A 24,293-nucleotide genomic window follows, 5' to 3' on the forward strand; every position below is an offset into this window, starting at 1 on the left:
GGATAATAGATAGAAAGCAATATAAATGTTTTTTGTTATTTCACTGTGCCATTTTCATATTGTTATCTTCTAATGCTTCTGAGCCTGAGTGGAACAGTTTAGCAAAATCTTATCTTTGTAAATTTGTTGAAAATTGTTGTGCACTTTATGGACGCGAGTTCCTAATATATAATGTGCACAATCTCTTACACATAAATATCGATGCAGTAAATTACGGGAATCTTGATAGCATAAGTACTTTCCCCTTTGAAAACTTTATGCAGAAAATCAAACACATGTTGCATTCGCATAATTTCAAACTGCAACAGGTTGCAAAAAGAGTTTTGGAAATGCAAAGTTTGGAAAGGGAAGATAAAGAACCTGACAAAAATAATTCACTATGGTTTGAACACGCGTGTAAAATAGGTGACAATTGCTTCTTGCATAAATCAGGAGATATATTAGTTTTAACAAATTTGCTTACTAAATGCAAAAATGAGAATGTAAGATTTGAGGCACAAAAATATATAATTCGTAGTAAACTAGATGAGTATCCTATGGATAGTTCTTTGTTAGGAATTTTTGTGGTAGAGAAGCTTTCTGATAAGTTTACAATTGTTATTAATGCAAGCGATATTGTATGTACATATTTTCGAATGTATTTATCTGACAAAGTTGTTTGTATTCCACTTTTGCATACAATAAAATAAAAAGAATAAATATAAAATTTGAGTACTTATGTCCGAATGAAAACCGCATTAGCAACACAGTCAACAAACAGTATGAGAAACGCATGCATTTTCCCATGTACTAAACGAATTCGATGTCTCGCATTCGACCTGCCACCGTTCCTAGCATGCGACTCAGATTCGTTTCTTGCATGCGGACCGTAAGTTCCGAGGCGACAAACACGCAAGCGAATCGAACTCGGCCGTCGAATTGATATCGCGTTCGATACGTATTCTCTGTGCACACCGGGTAGGTATGTAAATCAGGGGCTGTTAATAAATTATGTGGCGAGAGAGGGGAGAAGGGGTCCAAAGCCCCAGTGCTATGTGACACGTGCTAAAGGGAGAGTGCGGAGGGTGAAGAAAGTCGCGATTTTTGCGTTACATAATTTATGAACGGCCTCTTACAACCCGGCATGATGAAAACTATGTTTTAATCTTTATTAATACAAAGAATCCAGGTGTTCTGTCTCTTTATTCATGTATGTATGAAATTTTATACATACATACATTCATATGCACTGTTGCGTAACTAATTAGTTAGTACCTCAAAAATTATTATACAACTAGATCTGTTGGTCCTTATATGTATGTTTGAGTCAAGGCTGTACGTATACCTGTATTAAATTTACTTCAGGTTTTATAATTCAGTTAAAAATGTGATGTTATTTATGTACTAATGGCCGTCGTTATGGCCGGAAACCATAATATAATCATGGTGGTCAACCTTTACATTTTTATGTGCAATTTTTTTTACTATGATTGTCTGAAACGATGAGCAAGTTATCGCTTTCAGGATAATAAAAATGCGTATAAATGTATAATGCTTGGCCACAGCTCATATTATTCCGCAATCTGAGTTATTCAAAGCAACTAAGAGTCTCCTCGTAGGAAGAAAGAGTAATTTTTCGAACAATATTGAAAAAAATATTTCAAGTACCACATCTTATACTCGTTTTTCGAAACTTGACTCAAGGAACATGTCCGAGCATTCAAAGGCACAGGAGAAGATGAGAGATCAATCAATTGCAATTGTTGGGGTAGCATTTCGCTTACCTGGTGCAAACGATGGGGCCACTTTATGGAAAAACCTCATGACCGGAACCGACTCCGTGGGCGTAGTCCCATCGAATAGGTGGACAAAGGGGAAAGGGTGTCGTGAGCTCAAACAAGTGCAAAAATCTGTTAAAGCTGGCTTCATTGATAGCGATGTGGACAAATTTGACTCAAATTTTTGGGGATTGTCACCACTTGAGTTGGGTTTCATTGACCCGCAGGCACGACTTCTGCTCCAACTAAGTTGGGAGGTGGGTTAATTAATATTTCTAGTAATATATATTTCTTGTTTATGGTGATCATAGATGTGTTTAGAATAGATCCGGTTACTTTTAGAAACCGTCTCAGCATGGAGAAGAATTTGGGCATAATTTGGGGATAATTTTGGGATAATGCATGTTGCACGTTTGCACATCATTAAAAATTTTAAAAACTAAGAATATAATTATATTAGTTTGAGTTCCTCTATTCTATGGTGTGATCATTTAAATAGGAGACTTTTTTACATACAAAGCTTATGGCTGGCAGTTTCTTCCTTAAATAATCACACCATAATCACAATTATAGCCAAGTGCTGGTTCTTGAAAATGTAATAAAACTTGGTAAATAATTCCTGTAAATATTGCATCGAGTTACTAAATACCTGTGCATTTCCAGGCTCTCGAGAACGCAGGGATCCCACCAATGTCTCTACGTGGTACTGCGGCTTCTGTACTTGTAGGCATGTGGAGAGATGAATATAAGGATCTTATCTTGACTTCTGGATCCAGTGAAGGAGGGGAGGAGCTACGCCGTTACCTGGGGTGCTCAACGGGGAACGCTGCTGCAAGGATTGCTCAATTTTTTAGAACGACGGGTCCGACCGAAGGGATTGAGGCGGGATGTTCTTCATCCTCATGCGCAATTGATGTCGCTATGCGTCATTTACGTAGCAGAAGGACAAGTTTGGCTCTTGCTGGCGGAGCAAATCTCATCTTGAAAGTACCATGATTTTCAGGTAACACGAAATGGTTACTAAATAAAAGTTAAATTCTACTTATGATTTACTGACCGCCCACTTAGCACAATTTCTTCTTTGAAAGTGTATTGATGCCTTATGATCGATAAATTATCGTAGGATTTTTTTACAGGGTTATACGAAATCGATATCAATAACAGTAACGATATCGTACTCATTTAAGTTATATTGAGTGTGCCTCTTCTTGTTACAGGGCGTGTTGTCCCCTGCTGGTCGGTGTAAAGTTTTTCAAGTTGATGCAGATGGTTTTGCAAGAGCGGATGGAGGAATTATCTACGTCCTTAAACGAGTTTCGGATGCTATCAGGGATGGCGATCGCATACTTGGAGTTATCAGGGGCTTCGGATCTTCGCAGGATACTCTAAGCCGAAATGTTGGTACCCCAACCATTGAAGGCGAGTCAGCCGCTATGCTGCTGGCTCTGAAAGATGCAGAGGTGAACCCGGAGGATGTTGATTGGGTGGAAATGCACGGAACGGGGACTCGAGTTGGTGACCCCGTGGAGGTAGCGTCTACTCGACTAGCATACAAAATTTCGTCGGGCGAAAGAACGCGACCATTGATCATTACCTCCATCAAAGCTAATATTGGTCATATGGAAAGCGTGTCAGGAGCGGGTGGTCTGCTCAAAGTTCTTTTAGCCATGGAGCACAATTGCATTCCAGCCCAACTTCTAACTGCCGACCTCAATCCTGAAATCAACTTTGGTGGACTAACAATACCGAAGGTGGCACTTGACTGGAAAGGACGACTTGCCGGTGTGTCCTCATTCGGCATAACGGGTACGAATACTCACCTTATTTTGGAGCGTCCCAGGCCTAAACGAACACCTCTACTCATGAACAAACGTACACCGCTATACATACTCCCCATCTCGGGAAAATCTGCCGCTGCACTCACAAATTTGAGAACCGAGCATGTCAAGGCCTTGGAATTGCTAGTGGAACACGGTAATTTCGAAACAAATAATTATTGACAAAATACGTATGGTATCCCTTTTAACGTATGATAAACTGCTTTCACCCCTTGGTTACATTCTATGTAACAGTTTATTCTGTCAATTATCGTTTAGTTATAATTTCGTAAAATTCTTAACTGTGCTAGCTAATAATTTTATAATTCATGCACTAGGATTTATGCATATTTTTCCGAGTAGTTACACATATATATATCTATGTATCAATACTACAATTTGTCCGTGTTTATCGTAGATGGTGACGACGACTTGTTAGCAGCCTACTGCTTCACTGCAGCCACATGTAGACATCATTTTGATGAACATAGATCAGTTTCCATGGGTACCAACCGTTCCGAGTTACTTGAGGCTCTAAAGTTGAACAATTTCGAATCAGTGGGTGAAAAGAAAACTAAGAATACCGCGACAGCTGGACACACTCCTATTTCTTTTCTCTTTCCTGGTGAAGGCTGTCAATATGTCAGCATGGGATTAGAGTTATATAATTCATGCCCTCCGTACCGTCGCCACTTTAATGAAGTAAACTCCTATTTCATCCAATTCACAGGGATAAACCTCCTTGAATGGCTAAGGGGTGAAAGTGATATACCACTCTGTCCTTTACTTTGCACGTTTGCTGTGGAGTACTCACTTCTAAATATGTGGGTAGACTGGGGTGTAAAACCCAACTTGTGTGTGGTTGGTCACTCATCTGGGGAAGTGGCCGCAGCAACGGCTGTTGGTGAGCTGGATCTCCCTACCGCGGTACAGCTGATGGCATCCCTACGAAAAAATCTTTTGGAGGCGGTTGAACCAGGGTGTATGGTCGTTCTAATGGCGGACGAGTTATTGACAAGAAAAATGATTCATGAATATTTAGAGATCAACATTGTAAATAACAAATCTGAGGAAGGTTGGATCGACATTTCAGCCTTTAATTCATCGAATCAGACAGTAGTGTCAGGTCCGAAGGAAACCATGGAAAAATTTTCGACCTTCGTCCGCAAAAATTATCTTATAAAAGCCACCATTATTAGTCACGTTCATCATGCTTATCACTCACGGTCGTTTGAGCAAGGATCGACTGCTTTTAAGATGGAACTGGATAAATTACAATTTGGTAGCCGATATCGGAAGCCGGCGTATATATCCTCAGTGTTTGGACGGAAATTAGAGGACTCAGAACACTTGGACCCTTCATATTGGTCAGCGTGCTTCAAACAACCTGTGAAATTTATTGGATCCTCTGTCGCCGCTACGGCTCACCTTGGTGGTCGGCTATTTCTAGAAATTAGCCCTCAACCGGTGATAAGTTCCTTAATTGTGAACAATTTCTCTGAGCATGATCTTGTCTGTATTCCCTCACTAAGAAGGAACGTCCCAAATTGGACCACCTTAGCGGAAGCTATCGCTACTTTGTACCTTCATCGTGTTCAGCTTGACTGGACACAAGTCTGGATCAGTTTGATTGGCGTCAATATATTGCATAAGAAAGTACCCCACCTTCTACCTACGTATCCATTCCAAAATGAAGGACCTTTTTGGTTCAACCCTTCAACGATTTCAAGACGTGAGGCTGGTGTTAAGTGCAAATCTAAAATAGTCCACCCCTTACTGGGCTCAATGTTCCCAGTCCCGCAATGTGGGATAATAAATCATATAGCAATTTTTGAAACGTCTACGGAAGGATTGCTTGATAGGGCGGGAAGCTGGCTAGTAGATCATAACATCGGGCCCCACAATATCTTCCCTGCCGCAGGATATATAGAAATGGGTTTTGCGGTTGGGACGGTGCTTTTCAAAATGAAGGAGCCCCCGGGTGGTATCAAGTTGTCTAACATCGACATTAAAACAGTTCTATCATTAGATGTGAAGTCGGTCATTCAAACAAATGTGACTTATGATGGAGAAATTTTCAATATCTGCATATCCAGCCAGCGGGAGACTGATGACAGTGGCTGGCAGTTGCACGCTACACTTAATTAAGTAGTTCAACCTGGCACTGCTTTAATAAATAATGAAGAATATTTGGATAACTTTGCAGGTGAATCAGTGGAATCACTCTACATTGAAATGTCAGACTTGGGTTATAAATTTGGCCCACGATTCAGATCACTAATGAATTTAAAATCATCCCTCCTCCCCTCACGTTGTTCGCTAACGGCAGACGTAACGTTAGCGACATTTGACCAAGATACAAATGAAATTGGTAGCTTTGTGGTTCATCCCACCATATTGGATGCTTTAATTCAGGCCGCACTAATTGCACAACCAGGTCCACTGACAACATTGAGGGTCCCGATTAAAATTTCGACAGTAGAGGTACTTTGCCATGTTCCTAGCGATGACCTCAAGCCCATGTGTGACAAGCATCTTCGTGTCCAAGCCGGCATGAATTCAAGCACGCTGTTTATCCGCGGAAAGGATTCAATATGGCGTGCTCAGGTTTATATTACGAACCTGACCACAGTCAGCACAACAGTAGACGCGATTCAAAGAATGACTAACGCAAGCCCAAATACCAATCACCATGACGAGGAGGACAAAGTGCTACCCCTATTTGTAGAGGAATGGAGTGCAGAAAACAAAGTAAATCTGATTCCCATGAACAACACTTGCATACACGAACAGTTTGCATCCTTTAAACCAATCTCCAGGACTGCCGCAGAAATTCAAGAGTATAAGCGAATTACTTCATACATAGGGGCACGAATTGCTGCGACATTAAAGTTGCTCGGATTCTGTTTCTTACCTAATGAGAGTTTCACACTTGGGGAAATTGCTTCCCGTCTTGGCTTATCTCATTTGGCACCAGCTTTCTTGGCCAGGCTGCTTCACTATGCAGGTCAGGCAGGTCTGTTGAATCAAGTGTCCGCAACCGAATGCATCGTATTACCGCATTCTGATTTTGGGATAACCGAGAATCTCTTACGTCATCAGGACAGAATTTTGCGAGATGACTGGGCTTTTACAGAGTTTTACATTTCGAAATTGGGTGACTTTCTTCGTGGAACGGAATCCATTCTTCCTCACCTCTTACCTCCCTCGCTTCCCACATTGCAACTACACACCGGAGATATTAGTAACCAAACAGAAGAAAGTACTGATTTCTCTGCAGAACGACTGTACCGTACTACCGTGATGTGTGCCACACTCACTGAAAACTTAATTTCCGTTTTTGCCACTTTCACGAAAAACAACTTTAGGGGTTTACGCATTTTGGAAGTTGGGGCCGGCACTGGTGCAGCTACGCGAGAACTTCTACATCTTCTTCACGGGTCTTCGTCCTCTTATACCTTCACCGACATTTCAACAAATTTCCTCAATACAGCAGAAGATTCCTTACCCCCTGTTCCAGGAGTAGAGGTGGACATCCGTATCCTGGACGTCGAGAAAGATGTCCTTGCACAGGGTTTTGAAATAGCTGCATTCGATGTCATTATTGCGATGAACGTCTTGCATGCAACTACTGATCTAGGAAAGGTGCTTGGCAACCTGCGCCTATTGCTTGCCCCTGGAGGCAACATATTCATTGCCGAACAACTGCGCCCATGTGCATTTATAGATATCATATTCGGACACTGCAAGGGCTATTGGCTATTCCAGGACGATATTCGATCAGGTCATTGCCTAATTAACGGGGAAGCATGGAAGTTAGTTCTTCAGTCTGCTGGATATGGAAAGGTATCAATTGTAGAAAATACTGATTTCGATGTTGGAGTAATTGTCGCCAAAAATGAAAATCCGCCATCGCCTTTCCATATAATTGCGACCAGTGATGACGATCAGTTTGCGAACCAACTAAAAGCTTCAAGTAATGGACTTGCGACATGGTGGAATATTAATAATCAACAAATTGCTGTAAAACCCAACAATAAGATCGTGTACTGCTTCCCACATTCCAATACGCATTCTACTCGGGAGTCGAATCAGGAGCGAGAACAATTAAAACACTTCCTTGCATTTGCCCAGGCCTTATTATCGATTGGAAAGGTACAAATCTTTCTTGTGAGTCATGGTCTTATGCCAGTCCGAGATGAGGAGGCCTGCTATCTAGTTGCTGGAGCAATACGCGGATTTTCCAGATCTCTCGCAAACGAAATGCTAGAACTAGACATGGTGTGGATAGACCTTGATATCGATGAAGACGCCGAGCAGCGGGTCAACGAAATAATAATGGAAATTAGAAATAAACAAAAATTACGACGTCGCAGCGAGGAGCCGTTTGTAGCTTATCGAGGGGGAGTTCGCCATGTAGGAAAGTTTGTCCCATTTGTGTCTCCCTTTGCTACCATACCACTACGCCAAACAGAGAACCCTGTCAAATTACGACTTCCTAAATCCTGCGCCCTCGAGGACTTACAATGGGATTATTCTACTTCAATTCGGCCCGCCCATTCCCTTCCGCAAGACCACGTGAGCTATCCAAAACACAATAATATAGCCATCACTCACACGGTGCTAAGTGTTTACAGAAATTGATAATTCTTAGATACTATGCCCCTGTCATTATCAAATAGGGTTATTTCGGGCTAATTTCATTGACAATTATTAACAGAGTTTTTATTATGATAATGAAGCAAATTGAGGCTGGGAGAATAGCTGCTCAGAATGGTCAATTTCTGTTAAAGTTCAAGACTGTATGAGTGCTGAGCGGTATTGAAAATACACCATTTTTGCTTTACTCATGTATTTTAATTTATGGATACCTTTCGTAATTAGATTCAAATCCGGGTCCACGCGTCCGGATTAAACTTTAGGGACATTTTGTCCATCAGAAAACCAACTTTGGAATTTGCACCAGCGTCCGCTATAGGATCAGATATTTGTGGAGAAGTGATTGCAGTGGGATCGGCCGTTCGGAACATATGTGTTGGTGCGAACGTTCTGGCGATGAGCCTGGAAGCACTCCCCCTACCTAACGTTGTTCAAATAAATGCATCACACGTGGCCTTATTGCCACAGAACTTGACCCATGTCGAGGGGGCCACCTTGCCAACTGCATTTTATACTGTTTATCACTCCCTTGTCACCGTCGGTAATTTGAGCCGTGGAGAATGGGTCTTGATCCACACAGCATCTGGGGGAGTTGGCCTTGTTGCAATTCAAGTCGCGCGGGAAATTGGGGCCAAAATTGTATGTACGGCTGGCAGCCGCAGGAAAAGGGCTTACTTAACAGACGTACTAGGCTTAAAAAATGTAACCAGCAGCAGGGATATTTCCCGTTTTTTAGCCGGTGTAAAGTCCGCAACCGGAAACGCTGGGGTCCACCTTGTCCTAAACTCACTCACCTCAAAGGGCTGGAAAGAGGCTTCAATTTATGTGACGAGAACAGGAGGAAGATTCATAGAGATGAGCAAACTGAATGTTTGGAGCCATGCAGAAGTTGATCAAATTCGTCCTGATGTGAGATATTCCATTGTAGACCTCAGTAGTCGGGACGACGACCGAACAGTTTACCTAGCACATGAAATGCAAACTTGGTTGGCCAATGGGAAACTGGCACCTATAGCTTACTCAGTGTTTGAACCACCAGCCATAATTTCTGCCCTCTGATACCTACAAAGTGCAGCCCACATAGGAAAAGTAGTCATAAGGTGGACAAAGAATATCTTCAATTATCGAAGCACATATTTGCTAACAGGAGGTTGTGGCGCTCTTGGAATTGAACTTGCTAAACTTATGCTATCGAATGGAGCCAAACACCTAGTATTAGTGAGCAGAAAACATGGTGGGAAGGAAGTCGTGCTCTCAAATCATTTTAATTGTACTGACCATGACTTGGCCGGCGTGGTGGTGGAATATGGTGACATTTCTACACGTGCTGGGGTGGATGAGATACTTGGAAAAATTTCGTCGTTTGGGATGCCACCACTTAGGGGTGTTTTTCACATGGCAGGTATCTTGTCGGATGGAACTATTCCAAATATGACAATGGAGAAGATGGATGTCGTATGGAGAGGGAAGGTGGATGGTGCATGGGCTCTTCATGCAGCAACGTCTCATCTTAATCTAGAGCATTTTGTACTGTATTCGTCAGCCACTTGGATTCTTGGGAGCCCGGGGCAAGCAAACTATTCCGCTGCGAATGCTGCACTTGCGTCTCTTGCTGATTACAGGCACCGCCTTGGGCTAAACGCAACAAGTATCGCCTGGGGGCAATGGGGCGACATTGGAATGGTGCGTGACTTGGAGAGGAAGGTTTTTGGAGTCAACCCATTTTCTACTGCGCGCGGGATCTGTACGATGGAACACATCCTACGAAACGTAACCCTGATTGGTAACAACGTCATGGCAGCCGAACTAAGCGGAGACGTGACAACTTCGTGGATAACCCCGCATATCATCACTCCTTCGAATGATCATGAAGAGATTATAACTGACAGCAATGAACAAAACGAAAACCGGCTTGACAATTTGGAACAGTCCGTTGCTATTTTAGTAGCAAAAATGCTAAGATTCAAAGATCCCTCAAAACTCATTGATAAGGACTTGAGCGATATAGGTATGGATTCGTTGATGCGAATTGAATTGAGAACCAAAATCATCACACGGTATAACGCACTTGTGGACGTATCCGATGCTGAAACTATAACAGACATTGTCCAGCTACTGAAGAAGGCACTCAAAGAGACGAAACTATCTTGAACCAAAATAACAATGTTGTCTTGTCTAATATTTTTTAAACCTCAGCAGTGTGGATTGTTAAAGGTATGTAAAGGCGTTAATGGGCAAAGCTAGTGATCCATAACTATGACTTTTGCAATCATGGTTGTGACCTTCAAATATATAAATATGTATATTTAATTAACGAATTTATTGTCAGACCAATTTACATTTATTGTGGTAACCAATCTTTGGATATACTGCGGGAAGTTATATAGTGGGCATTAGTCTATTACATAGAAGCAACACCCAACTAGCCTAATAGTAACACGATAATCTATCAGTATAGTAGGTTGAAACTACTATTGTGATTATGATATAAAATATGTACAATTCAATTTACCTTAATTCAAGTGTTACTTACATTCAGTCGATCAGACGGGTTTACAAGTTAACACATCATGTAAATAAACATCTGTCTATACTAATTAACTAAAAACTATTGGAATACTATGTACTAATCTTACGACGGTGACGGGTTCTACCCTGCTGATTAGGTTTGGTCCACTCTATTTGGATTTGGTCTTAAGAAATTAAGTTTTGGGGGAAGATTGATGAGAAAGATAAATATAGAAATACAGATTTTAATTAGAAACTGAGCATTTACAAAATCCACTTCTTTTATTAGTTTCTTTCCTACAATTACATAAATACACGGGCAAATCATATAATCTGTTCAACCAATCATACTTATTCTTACTTACTGATGAATCATCAGTGATGATACTTACTTATGTATCATCCAACTTGTGAAATGCAATCTCAAGAATATTTGTACCTGAAATTCAGTTACATAATTTCATAACGGCCATTACCCTACAATAATGAAAATTTACAACTCAACAAACTATCATCAATGGGGTAGCTAGTTATTACCAAATTAACGTGTACCAGTTCCGAGTGTGTTTGTGATTTCACAACATTTTTAGCCGAGTAGAAAATGACAGAATTCTACCCCGATGGATTTTAACAAACACTCTTTCACAGAATAAGAGTTTTCCGTGTATCATGCGTTTACGCACAACGCATCCTCTGCTCGTGTTGCCCGGAAAAGTTGTATCGATCCTATCTAGCTGCCTGGCAGTGTTTCGCATGTAAAAATAATGTTTACTAAAGCAGACATTCTTCTGATTATTTTTGTAGTGGTAATTCTGAGCAAAATCATATTCAAATGATAATCATATTAAGGGGTTAAAATCCACTTATTTTCAACTACATATCTCATCTCATGTCAACTCCTCAAATCTATGGAATGGAAGATATTCTCGCCTAGCATAAAGTCCTATGCAATCACCAGGTTGGTTAAATAAATCATTATTTTTGTATATCATAAAATGGGTAGGATCGAATGTTTCTGTAATCCGAAACCTAATCGGATCGGAAATTCTTTTTTATCAAAAAAATTGACTGGGCATGGATGTTTCTACTCCATAAATCGGATCGGATGTGATAATTTTTAAATCCAGAAAACGGACAAAATAGAATTTTTTTGATTTAAATCTTAATAACACCGGCCCGGCCGGATAGGATTTCTGAAAAACCTTGATCCGACTGAGATTATACAGTCTTGCACACTTGGGAAGATTATTAAAACTTGTGCCCAAAAAAATGCGATTTTTTTTACTTTTACGACTTTCTCCCCGATTCAATTTCATACTAATTCTCTCATTCATCTGTTTTTTTCTTAGTTGCTGGAACGCATATTTTCCTTCCTCGACCTGGAATCTTTGAAAAACTGTCGCCTCATATGTTCCCAATGGGCCTACGAAGCCGGACGGATTTTCCCCGAGGTCAAGATTGAAATCCAAACATCCCACGGATACCAAGAAATTGAATTTCACCCCGCTCCCAATGTAATCAAGTGGGCACGTGATTTTCGCGCGAAAATATCCTGCGATCATTTATTCCATAATGACCAATACCTTGACCAGGTCTTAAGAGACAATGCGTAATAGAATTTTCCTTCTAAATATTTAATAGGCTGGCGAAACCAAGTCCTTGCAGCAGGCGTCCTACACTCATCTAATCGAGTTGTTTCCATCCCTCGAATTTCTCGACTTTGACGGCTGGCCCGCACTTTTCACAACGGATCAAGAGGTCAACAAAGAACCCAAATGTTTGGCAGCCCTTGCATCAACAGAGGGACCACACCCTTGCCCAAATTTGACCGGTCTACGAGCTGATTACTTAATAAAGGAGGACATGGTCAATGCAATGACATCGTTCCCCAGACTTTTGAACTTCCTCGTGGTCCGCATTTACCAAAGGGATGTCAGAACCGTGACCAAGGTGGGGCAAATGCTGCGTCGTCATTCCACATCTTTAAAATTATTCGAGCTGGTTTGGCATACCCAAAAAGAACGAGACTTTATCTCTCAAAAGATCGACCTGCCAAGATATTTTCCTCAACTTGAATCCTTACGATTAAAAGTTGCCATTCACACAGGACCCGAGGAAATAGAAAGATTCGCTCTTGACATGGTGGATGTATTTTATTTCCGGCCATTATTTTTGGTAAGTTACATAAGTACACAAATTAAAACAGTTTCGAAATCTCTAGCGTTTCTGAATGAGGATATTCATTATTTCTTCGTATTTCTCATATCTTAAATATTTTACGCTTACGAGCGAATTAACCAAAAATTGCGTTACGATTTATACGAAACCTGAGACCTTATATTGTTTTTAAACTTTGGCAAGTAATGAATTTGAAATACAAACATTTATGCAGGAAAATGGGCTGAAAATTTCCATGCCACGGTTAACACAGCTTCAAATTGTGGTCAGCTACTCGGTGAACCCCGACTTTTGGGTCTACCTTATTCCGGACTGTGACCAAAATGGGAGTGCATTTGAAATCCCACAAATCAAAATTTTGAGCACTTCGCTTGTCACGGAGAATTGTGGGTCCGTCCAAGTAACAAGATTCTCCCGGACATTTCCTAACCTTACCATGTTCCAGCATGTAATCAAAATAGGTGATCAATTCCATGGCTGTAATCACAAAATTCGGAAAGGACGACTCGTAAAAACCGAAAAATCGGTGGAAAATATAGGATTAGAATACCCGGATTACATTGATATTCAGCTCCGCTCAATTCTACAAATTTCAGGTGAACCTGAAGGCTTCCTTTGGGTTTAAGTTATTATTTTTACTACTTTTTGACACTTTGTTTATTAATGTTTGACTAAATATGTACATATGTGACAAATTTTTATGAATTACGTAAGACAGTTAAAAAATAAATGTTTCACAGTTAATTTTGCGCTTATTTAACTTATGGTGGTAAATATGTATAACGGAAATTTAAATAATAAAAATATACCTACAAAATTTTAGGCTTATTACACGAAACATTTATTTATTTATCAATTTAATTTATGTATAAAGTTTATAAAATTTATGTAAAAAAATATGTTATCCATTAGTGAAATCACTTTGCTAAATATAAAACACATTGAAATAATGCATGTAATTATTGATTTACGAAGATGTACATACGTATTTAGATATTTACATAAGCATGAATAAAACATTATCCAAACAGCCTGCACTCACTTGTGCATATTTTCTTGTGCAAAATAAGCACAAAACGCAATAACCAATACCACATGTTTTTTACCAAAAAAATTAGTCACCACAAAACGAACCATACATATGCATAATGTGCATGGTTATCATACATAGTTACATATTCCTACATATAAAGTTCTACGTAATATTAAGGAAGTTGACTTCCTGTAAGTGTAAATGAAGCTGATAAGTACACAAATAAATATAGCATGGTCGTCATTTCATGACTCCGACGAATTTTCACTCCGCCGTCGAGCTGGTTAATCCAGCCCAGCAAATTACATGCATACTTCAATTTATCGAAATGGAAGTAAAATTCGAGCGCGATGAAAACTTAGCAATCTATCCTCCCAACTGGGACACCATTCTAGACCAATTTTTGCATCCGCCTGACCCAACTTTCTCCACGAAGGACTTAGAGCTAAGCAAGAAACTGCAATTGGAGCCTTATCCATCAATCGGGGAGCTATCAATATTGGCTAAAATCGCGTACTCCAGCTATGAGGATGCCAAGGAGGAGTTGAAATGTAAGCTTTACCTTCAGTTACAATATGTAATTTACATATTTAATGCTGCGATTTTTTACCTCACATTAAAATTCAATTTTCTCAGAACATGTACATGTGTAGATGTTTCAAAATTATGTTTATATGTAGCAGTTATAGCAAAATACATGCATATGTACATATATGTACATGCATGGTACAAAATGGAATCAACAAAGTTAGTTGCATACCAGGACAGAAACAGTAAGGCCAATATTCATGTAAGGTCCCCTACTGTAAGGGACCTTACATGAAGACGAAGGCAAACATTTTCGGTGTACAAGTTTAACTCAATCAATTCGCATCAATATTCCACAAGTTACAATTTAGCTGTGTGAATAAAGTTCTTCTTTCTTTTCAAATCGAACGCATTCATGTTGCACGGTCCCTATTCATGATATCATTTTATAACCACTAAACCAAGCACTATCTAACAGGAAATTATCAAGCTACGGCAATAATTCTGCGATGCATTAATTCACTTTGAGTGCTATTTATTTCGTATACGGTACAGTTTTTGTCTATTAATTATTAAGTAAAAATCGAAATTTGTCAATCTTCTTTAACATAAGGCATGTCCCAGGTTTTGTTAGACAGTTGTATTATATAGTTTGCTGAGCAATTAGTGGATATTGTTGCTTAGCTATCTTAGTTTTTTGAAACGCAATTTCAAGGGCTTCCAGCAGGTGTAACGCATTTTTTATTAAAATGATGAAATTCAATAGAAATCGGGGTCAAAGTGAAAACCTCGCGAATCGAGTTTTTCACAAGTACAAAATTGTCGCTTGACGTGACTTGAAAATGACGTGGCAGTACTTCAACGCGGAAAGGTGTCACAAAACGGTAATCTACCTTTATATTTCGAAGTATGAGGATGCCAAAAAGTGCACTTTTTAGAAATTTCCAGGCCACCTCTGTTCATAGCCATCTATCGAAACTCGAAAAACGTAAAAACACTTTTCAGCACTACTCCTTCCACGTAAATTCGTGGCGCTACTCGGGTACTGCCAATTTCAAAGTACTTGTTCGACAACATTGAAGTTCATAAACTGAGGATTACGAAAAAACATAAATCAAGTTTCCCAAAGTACGTTAATGACTAAAAAAGGAGAGTGCAAAAAATTTATAAAAAAGAGCGTCGATAAATGTCATTAAAAATTATCGATATTTATGATGAAAACTACGGCAAAGTTGATCTATCAGAGACACCGGAATTGAAATTTTTTCACTCCCCCAACTCCCCTGATGTGGAATATCAACGTGAGTTTAAAGTGAAAACCAAATTCCTTATTAAATTCCTCGTTTGCCTGGGGCCGGACGGTTTTGGCAACATTTCGCCACCTTATATTTGAAAATTTACCAGAAATACAAAAGCTAATAAAAATGAATTTTTGAAAGTGTCACAGCTCTGGATAAGGAAACTTCATAATCTGCACGAAATTTGATTTTGGCCGGACCGCGCAACCTTCCATTTCGCTAAAATTTTAACCGCGTACTTTCGGGCTGAACGAGTCGATTTTGTCCTCTAAAAAGACAACGCTTCAAATGCCCCTTAATTGCAACGAATCAAAAAAATTTATACCTTTTACGAAACAAGATACTCTAACCTTAAGGCCAATGAGAAAAAGCTGGAAGAATTCAAACGCGAATGGCGAAAAATCAGCCAGTACATTTAGCAAACTAGTGAGAATCACAAATTCGTGGGTTGTTGCGAAAATTCGTATTGGTGGTAAGGAATGGAATAAGAAAAATCCTCAGTGACCAAAACTGGTTGGTATGATTACCACCTACCCTGCACCGAAGACTTATAAAAATATTTTAACCAGGTCGAACTACACAGGTCATGGATCATTGTCTAACTTTCCCTGGGACACGGTATAATTGAGATGATTTAGTGTGCATGTATCATACATGATGCATGTACATAAGTATGTACATATGTATATGTATATATCAACGTGTAATATATAGTTTTGTTTTCTCACTTGCAGTAAATCTATCGGAATACGAGATTATCTGCCATGCAGAAAATGAATCTTTCCACGCATCAATCTTCTTTCGTGAAGGTAGTCTCTCCGAGTTGAGACATCGGCAGCTTATGATAGCATTTAGAGGTAAATGTGAGTGACATTTCCACAAATTAGATGTTCAACTCAAAATTCTTATACAAATTTAGGCACAGAATTCGAAAAAGGAGACGTTGAAGCCGACCTCCAGGGCATCGTCAATAACCAGAAAACACCACAGATAAACTCTGCCTGCACGTTCGCTCTAAACTTCAGGGAAATTGTCGAAAAAATTGTCACGCTGTCAATTGACACGGATCCCGTTCATCTCATCCTCACTGGACACTCCCTTGGTGGTTGGTTAGCCCAAATTGCAACTTTCGCTCTAAAGTATGTAGAATTCAGTCACTGCGCCACACAATTTAAGAGGGTCAAGGACGACCGATGCCATGCTCACTGTGTCGTATTCGACAGTCCTGGTGCCCAGCTGATACTAAACTATATCAATTCACTTCCCGAGATTCGAAAAAATCACGATTTGCACACTATTTCCTTAGACATTTGCAATTACGTCATTTATCCAAACCTTGTTAACGTAATCAATCCTCCGTTTGGAGATATGGTGCAAATTAGCTCGGAGCAAATTTGCGCATCACTTAAACCTCTCAAGAGTTTAGCGTTTTCCACTATCGGTCACACTAGAAGGTTTCATAGTATTGATGTATTCATACAGATTTTAAATCCAGGGAACCAGTTTCCCCGATCTGTGACATCTCTGCTAAAACAACCGGTACACATAGTTAAAAATTGGTTGTCTGCTTTACTCATTGGTGACTCAGTAGCGAAGTTTGACCGCAGTCTAAATTCGGATGTATCATATTTACGAGTAGTAAACTGGCCCATGGTAGTCTTTTCAGGATGGAACACTAAACTAGATAAGGCACTAGGACGACGAAGAAAAATTCTTATCAAAGGTTTATCTTCTTTACGCGATTCCAATGCTAGGAGAGAACTCATCGAGTGGGTTTCAAGTGCAGAAAAATATTGCAAAACTGTACCCTTGCAAAATGGCCAACTTAGCTTGTCAATGACTCGCTTTAGTGAGATTGAGAAAAGAATTATTGAACAATTTGAACGAATTAGATTATGGAAGGAGTACATCTGACATGATAAGATGGATAACATAATTAATATTAGTAGTCCAGAACTGAAACATTTTTTGAAAAATGACTTCAAATTTGCAACTCAAAATGGGAGGATGAGTTTTGAATCTAAGAACAAGTATTACCTGCTTAAAAATTGGTACTCATTTAATCTCCATAACGAATTATTGTTAGAAATTGATAATCTGCCAGATTATAATTTTACCTCTGTCTTACTTCAGAGTGAGTTATTCTGTGATGAAATGCTTGCCAGGTTCTCCAACGTAAAATTTAGTGGAACTGACCCCCTTGAAATCTATGGCGCAAATAAAAATCCACTCACAATCTTGATATCAGCAAGTAAAGACATATTAACTTTGACATTGCTCAAGTTCATATTTTTGAAACGTAATGGATCAAATTTATCACTCAATACGGCAATAATTTTGAAATATGACCCGAAAAATTCCATATATCGAGGAGAACTTGACATAAAATTGAATGCAATTACCTTAATCATAATTTACTGCATTGAAGGGAAGGTGTCGGATGATCAAATTACGAAATTCTCGTTTAATCCTTCAATTAAGTACGTCTGGCTAAAACATTGCACCGACATCAAACAGACATTTATGCCCAATTCTGACGAGCCTGCACAAAATGAAAATAAAAGCGCAATCCCTCGTTCTTTCGTACTCCATGATTTTGATATTGATGATGAGTTGTTGTCATGCATTATGACAAAAAAAATTACTTTGCAAGGACAACAACACTTGTTAAGAGATGTCATACCTGAGAAGATACAAGAGCTCAAAGAATTCTTAGACTCATCTCCATCCTCCATCTTATCCATTCTGGAAGGCAGCCAGGAAATGGGTCACACTCCAAAAACTGTATTCGACCTGAAAAGCACATATTTTGACATTGCTCGCACCATGAATCGCGACGAGTTATTGGCATATTACTCTAGAAAAGTAGCAAAATACGAAACCATTGTTGTATTTGAGTGCAACAAGGAGGATTATTTAATTCAGCAAAGAGTCATTGAGCCACTTTCCCAAGCACAAATAAGGATATTTATTCTACCGAGGGCAGTAATCGACTCTGTTGTCGAATTTCAGAATAGTTGCTCGAATGAAAAAGACAGTTTGGTTGACCTTATTCGTTGCAGTGACGACGCCAATATTTCGCAACCATTCACCCAGCTTTTGCAGTACGTTCCAAATTTTTACGCAATAAGGAAAATTAATAAGCCAGGTTTTGACTTAGAGGCAGAGTGTAATTATTCGAAATTTGAAATGCACATCGAGTGCTATGTGGGGCACGACTTTAAGGTAGAAATGGACGAGAATGACCGACTCAATATGACTATTTCCTCTTACGAGTCACTCTACTCGAACCTGTACCAATGCAAATCCTTGCGTTTCATACCACATGAAAATGGTTACGTAGCTCTCTCCGACTATAGTGACGCAGACGAATTGTTCTTTCCAAACGTTGAAATCCCTGAAGACGAATTGTCATTTGAGGAAAATCGATTCATAATTTTATCCGATGAACCCGGGATGGGCAAGTCAACAACGGTGGTCAAGCTGGCAAACAAAATTTTACAACAAAACATAGGCACGAGCCATATCCACTTCTTAATTCTTATCGAACTCAAAACTTTGCAAAATATAGGCTGCATAGAGCTAAATGGGGATAACTTCATATCCAGTTTTGTCCATTGCATTTCTGCCAATCAAAAATTTAATGAATTTTCGAAATTTCTCTTGCGTAATATCATTTCTGGGGGGAATGCAGTTACAATTATAGCGGATGGATTCGACGAAATGACGCAGGAAAATAAGGAACTTTGGAAAAATGTGCTCCTTCAGATTCGATTACGGACAAAAATTAGAATAATTATCACGACCCGTCCACACGACGCAAATATGTTGCAGAGCACTTTATGCGTCCTGGCGCACACATTTGTTCCACTGGAAGAAGACGAATCTATTGAAAAGAATGACAAAATTCAGTTTCTTGTAAATCTGTGGTCCCCTGCGATAAGGTGTAGAAACGAAGATAATTTATACTCGGACCTTACACTATTAACAGAATTTGCGACTCAGGTAATCTTTCAAGCACACACGCATCTTGTTAAGGGCAGAGAAAGGTTTCTCGGGGTTCCCCTGCAGTTGAGAATTTTGTCCGAAATATTTCTCCCCAACGTAACAGAATATGTCGCCAGTGCAGGAGAAAGAGGGGGGATTGAAGACTTAAAGGGAAAAATATCTCTGAGTTATATTTATCAAAAATTTATCGATCGGAAATACAATATTTATCTCCTACATAAAAATTTTCTATCAAATGCATCCATAATAGATAGACACGTGTCAAGGAATTTGGACGAACGTATGTATAAAATTGCTGGTGAGGTAATTAATTTTGGGGAAAATTACGACTCATTAATTATTCGAGCTTGTGGGAACAAATTACTATGTCCGGATCAGTCCGATATCGACGATATTATACGAGTAGGGCTTGTATACGAAGATAAGGAAGCACACAATCTTCAATTCATTCATCGCACGTTTGCCGAATTTTACGTAGCAAAATTCCTCGCCGATGTAATAAATCGTCTTTCTTCCCATGCAAATAATTCTTTTGAAGAAGATTCCAGACTAGTTACGGATATATTTTTAAAGCACTCAGATAAAATTTACGAGGTTATGCCATTTATGTTTTTAAGTGACATGTTAAAAGCGAGATTAGCAGAGGGCTTAAGTTATACTAATTTTCCAAAGTTTAAAGATAACGAGAGACGGTTAGATTACCTGCAATTCCTTGTTTTTGATGCGAGGGCTTCTGATCCGCGAAAACTAGGGGGTGTCAGCTTTTCGTACTTGATCGATTTTCTGGTAAGCACTGTAACCCTTTCTGATCTGCATGTAAAACCCATACTAAAAATAGTTAATTTCCGTGTATCACTACTTTACACGCATGGTTTGGAACCATTTGTTTCGATATTTTCAGTTCTTCGTAGAATGTTAGAGACTGAGGGTGAATTTAGAGATATCAAATGGTTGTTTCACTACGATGCAAGTAGTGAAGATATTACCAGTATAGATATTACCAGCAAAGATCTTTCCAATGAATTCAATCCAAGTAGAGAAAGATTAGTCTCGGTTAATTATATGATCAAAATATTTGATAAAAATGCAAATAATGATTTCAACTTGAAAAAATGTATATTGTTGGATCCAATTGCGTACATATTTTTTACGGATGAAAATATAGAAAAATTTATTAATTGTATAGAGAATTATGTCCGTGGAATCTCATTTTCACCAGATAGCATGGAATTGCCATATTGGGATAAAGTTTATATTCCTATCCGTAAATCTTGGTGTAATGCAAACGGATCTATTGATGAGAGTTTGATTGAGGTAATTGAAGGCAGATCAGGACTTAAGTTTTCTGATGAGGAGAAATATTATATGACGCATAGTGCATAGAGAGGAAACTTTATTTGCTGCGTACATACATGTATGCATGCAAATTTAATAATAAAATGTATGTAAATACTCGGACCATAAGTCCACATACAAGCGTTTTTGGTGATAAATCACAAAATATTAGAGCTATTTGATAGGAATTTTTATGCATGAACAAAACACTAATATTGTTTAGAAATCATAACTTGGTTTGCAAGATCTCGTCCACGGGCTTGTATGCAGGACATAACTCGTGACGATCACCGCTCGCTCGCGGCACGCGCCGTTTTCATGGGAAAAGCGACCAGATCTTCAGCAAGTGTGACATCAGGCCTTCCACACTTGTGTGAGATTTAGTACATACTTGTATCACAAATTTTTACCACCAGTCATAATTTAGGGGACTAAGGTCTGCAGATGCTGAGGACCATTCTTGGGATGAAATAAAGTCAGAAAAAATCGTATGAAGCCATTTTTGGACAATTTTTGCACCATGCTTACCATCAGAGTTTCATTATTTGATTCGCATAATCCAGCACGATTGATTGATTCACACTCGTTTTGTATTGAGCCCAAGTCGACCTTAAAAAATCAGATTACATAATTCCAATTTCCAACAATACTTAGATCGAAATTGTACCGCATTTACCACAACGGACGAAGCAACATTGTTTGATCTGGAAGTGCGCTAGGTTTTTTATAAAACTTGTAGAAATTGTCTTGATGCACACTTTTCACGTTATCACCAACGCAAACCGTGTATTTCAGTGTTACCACGTCTCGCTTATTGTATGGATGAAAGTCCAATGTTAGTTTTCGAAGAGTTCATGGTCCAGGGAATTAACTATTAGCTTGTAGATACTCTGAAAATAAGTATTGGGTCGAACTTGTACCATTTGCAGCAAACAACAGAGATTTACGTTTTCCAGGCAACTTGCTGCTGTCAGATCCAGGGCGATAAGTTCTGCATACTTAATGGAATGTCAGGCATCCGTAGAGAAAATATCTGACCATTTCGTTCCATTAAATTTTTCCCCAACGGTGAAAAGTCTGAAATACTTCTTTCATGGAAACGACGCGTGCCGCGAGCTAGCATTGGGCGTCATGAGTTATGTCTTGCGTACAAGCCCGTGGATGAAATCTTGAAAAAGGAGTTATGATTTCTAAACAATATTAGTGCCGTGTCCATCCACAAAAATTTCTAATAAATAGCTTTAATACTTTGTAATTTAACACCAAAAGCGCTTGTACGGGAACTTATGGTCCGAGTATGTATGTACTTACATCGATGCCTTTCAAAATTCAGGTTACGAACCAAAACATGGTTTTATATTCTTAAAGTTTTGTAACTTTACGCAGTTGTGAACATACGAAAGCTTACGTGAACCTACTCGTTGGATAGTGCGATTAGGGAAGTCTATTAAAATCTGTTACAAAAATTTAAATATTAAATAAAGTGTATCGGTACAATTTTATTTAATCCATTGGCTTAATTCTGCAACTATAAATTGAGTAATTTAATTCTTACATACGTATTAAACAAAGAAAAGGGTACATAATTTGTGCAATATCATTCTTTCATTTTTCCAAGATATGCATATGTATGTACAGAAATATTTACTACCAAACCAATAAATAAATATATATATATACATATATTCAATGAATACATAACAATCGCATCGTCGTCTTTGCACAAAAACTCGAGATCACTAACGGTGTCGAAATTTGGATGAAATTGCTGGCAAACTTAATTTTCAGAGGGGCCAAGGATTTCGCAATTTTCCTCCAAATTCTTTCCTACGACTGTAACGACATCCTTTTAATTTTATTGATGCATTGGATCGACCTTTTATTCACGAGTCCGGCAAGCGTTCCCAAACCGAGGATTGCAATTATTGCTTCGAGCGTCATAAATTCAGTCAGAAAGTTCATAAGATAAGAGACACGTTCAGGATTTGGAGACAGTGCTAAACTTGTGCCGAAAATATTTACTGCCGCCAAAAAACATAACACAGCAGGTAGCACGATCGATCGGAAACATTGATTTGTTTGAGATGTCAATATTCCCAGTTCTCGGAAAGTTTTGAAGGTATCCAGGATTTTTCTCACTTGTGGAGACTCACCAGAAGGCATGTTCCTATGAAATATTTGCAAAAATAGTATGTAGTTATTCGCACCGTAAATGTTTTACTGTTTGAAATCAAATTAATAGTGTTTAGTTTTGGACGTTTAAAATGTTTTTTTTACTCGAAACCGAACCAAAAATATCCAAAATGCGTAATATAGGAAACGAGGAAAAATGCTATAACTACTTTATTAATTTTAAACATTTTGGTGTGCAATATCGCGCAATTTGGTAACCGTTTTGAGTAAACTATGCTTTCTTTGAGACATTGTCTAAATTTGCCATTTTACACCACGAAATGCTTAAAATTAACAGGAGGTTACGTACATAGATATATATACACAAAAGGACTATTTATCTATCTACGTAATAATTAAGAACTTGTCACATTTTGGTCGTTCAAAATTCGGTGTTCTAAACTGGTTAAAACAGACATTTGTTTTGGACAATGGTTAACACCACATGGAAACCATTCAAATCACCTTAACAAGCAGTCCAGGTATGCCGTCAGACAGAGTACCGTTCCCACAAATATGTTCCCCAGCAAGAAAACTGTCAATGATGACAATACAATGATTCCCCAGGATTGTATTGACCAGACTAACGTATGCAGCACCAAGTTGCTAAAGTATCTTTTAGTTGATAAGTGTCGGTCGATAAGTGATCCAAGAAACGGCGGCATATTTGGAATACACATTGCGACAAGGTTGGCACAATTTGGTGCTACAATTGTGAAAATGATGGTTGAAACGTGGCAAGCTCTTAATCCGACGATCGACCTTCGCATGTATGAATCTGTGAATAATTAAATAAATAATAAATTAACTCTAAAAAAGCATGCAACAAAGTGGTAAAAGCAGTTTAAAAAAATGTTTTTATTTCGAAAACTTTTGCTAAATATTTTGATATGAGTACGCCAATTAGAATTTCATAAAATCTGTTACCCCACCCGATAAAATATATCCAGGGCTTTGCTCAAATCGGATCAGCATGTTTAGCAAGGAGGCATATTTTTCC

General features: G+C 38.9%; 5 protein-coding genes across 5 annotated transcripts; all 5 read left to right on the plus strand.

The window, feature by feature from the left end:
* The first annotated feature begins 1,580 nt into the window (after positions 1–1,580).
* Positions 1,581–5,722, plus strand: LOC118432937 (6-deoxyerythronolide-B synthase EryA1, modules 1 and 2-like). Its single transcript, XM_035860568.1, has 4 exons — positions 1,581–2,014; positions 2,421–2,744; positions 2,975–3,731; positions 3,993–5,722. The coding sequence occupies exons 1-4, from the start codon at positions 1,688–1,690 to the stop codon at positions 5,720–5,722; spliced, it is 3,138 nt and encodes a 1,045-aa protein (XP_035716461.1). The 5' UTR covers positions 1,581–1,687.
* On the plus strand, positions 5,566–9,314 carry LOC118439390 (highly reducing polyketide synthase gloL-like). Its single transcript, XM_035860648.1, has 2 exons — positions 5,566–8,152; positions 8,459–9,314. Exons 1-2 carry the CDS (start codon positions 5,810–5,812, stop codon positions 9,290–9,292), a joined length of 3,177 nt encoding a protein of 1,058 aa, XP_035716541.1. The 5' UTR covers positions 5,566–5,809; the 3' UTR covers positions 9,293–9,314.
* On the plus strand, positions 9,296–10,996 carry LOC110860761 (putative inactive phenolphthiocerol synthesis polyketide synthase type I Pks1; the record flags this gene model as incomplete). Its single annotated transcript, XM_035860569.1, has 1 exon — positions 9,296–10,996. A coding segment is annotated over one exon (1,089 nt), but the record flags the coding sequence as incomplete, so codon positions are not given.
* A 446-nt stretch (positions 10,997–11,442) lies between these two features.
* On the plus strand, positions 11,443–13,563 carry LOC118439395. Its single transcript, XM_035860653.1, has 3 exons — positions 11,443–11,699; positions 12,091–12,916; positions 13,134–13,563. Exons 2-3 carry the CDS (start codon positions 12,605–12,607, stop codon positions 13,542–13,544), a joined length of 723 nt encoding a protein of 240 aa, XP_035716546.1. The 5' UTR covers positions 11,443–11,699; positions 12,091–12,604; the 3' UTR covers positions 13,545–13,563.
* A 600-nt stretch (positions 13,564–14,163) lies between these two features.
* On the plus strand, positions 14,164–17,692 carry LOC118439333. The gene is made up of 3 exons (XM_035860571.1): positions 14,164–14,503; positions 16,513–16,635; positions 16,698–17,692. The coding sequence occupies exons 1-3, from the start codon at positions 14,200–14,202 to the stop codon at positions 17,690–17,692; spliced, it is 1,422 nt and encodes a 473-aa protein (XP_035716464.1). The 5' UTR covers positions 14,164–14,199.
* The last annotated feature ends 6,601 nt before the right edge of the window (positions 17,693–24,293 follow it).

The sequence above is a fragment of the Folsomia candida genome, unplaced genomic scaffold, assembly GCF_002217175.1.
Source record: "Folsomia candida strain VU population unplaced genomic scaffold, ASM221717v1 Fcan01_Sc034, whole genome shotgun sequence".
Lineage (NCBI taxonomy): Eukaryota > Metazoa > Arthropoda > Collembola > Entomobryomorpha > Isotomidae > Folsomia > Folsomia candida.

Coding starts and splice junctions, on each gene's coding strand:
- LOC118432937 (XM_035860568.1), top strand. CDS start 1,688: ATGTCCGAGCATTCAAAGGCACAGGAGAAGATGAGAGATCAATCAATT. Junction 2,015..2,420: donor TGCTCCAACTAAGTTGGGAG/GTGGGTTAATTA, acceptor GTGCATTTCCAG/GCTCTCGAGAACGCAGGGAT. Junction 3,732..3,992: donor GGAATTGCTAGTGGAACACG/GTAATTTCGAAA, acceptor TGTTTATCGTAG/ATGGTGACGACGACTTGTTA.
- LOC118439390 (XM_035860648.1), top strand. CDS start 5,810: ATGTCAGACTTGGGTTATAAATTTGGCCCACGATTCAGATCACTAATG. Junction 8,153..8,458: donor ATTCCCTTCCGCAAGACCAC/GTGAGCTATCCA, acceptor TTTCGTAATTAG/ATTCAAATCCGGGTCCACGC.
- LOC118439395 (XM_035860653.1), top strand. CDS start 12,605: ATGGTCAATGCAATGACATCGTTCCCCAGACTTTTGAACTTCCTCGTG. Junction 12,917..13,133: donor ATTTCCGGCCATTATTTTTG/GTAAGTTACATA, acceptor ACATTTATGCAG/GAAAATGGGCTGAAAATTTC.
- LOC118439333 (XM_035860571.1), top strand. CDS start 14,200: ATGACTCCGACGAATTTTCACTCCGCCGTCGAGCTGGTTAATCCAGCC. Junction 14,504..16,512: donor TGCCAAGGAGGAGTTGAAAT/GTAAGCTTTACC, acceptor TCTCACTTGCAG/TAAATCTATCGGAATACGAG. Junction 16,636..16,697: donor GCTTATGATAGCATTTAGAG/GTAAATGTGAGT, acceptor ATACAAATTTAG/GCACAGAATTCGAAAAAGGA.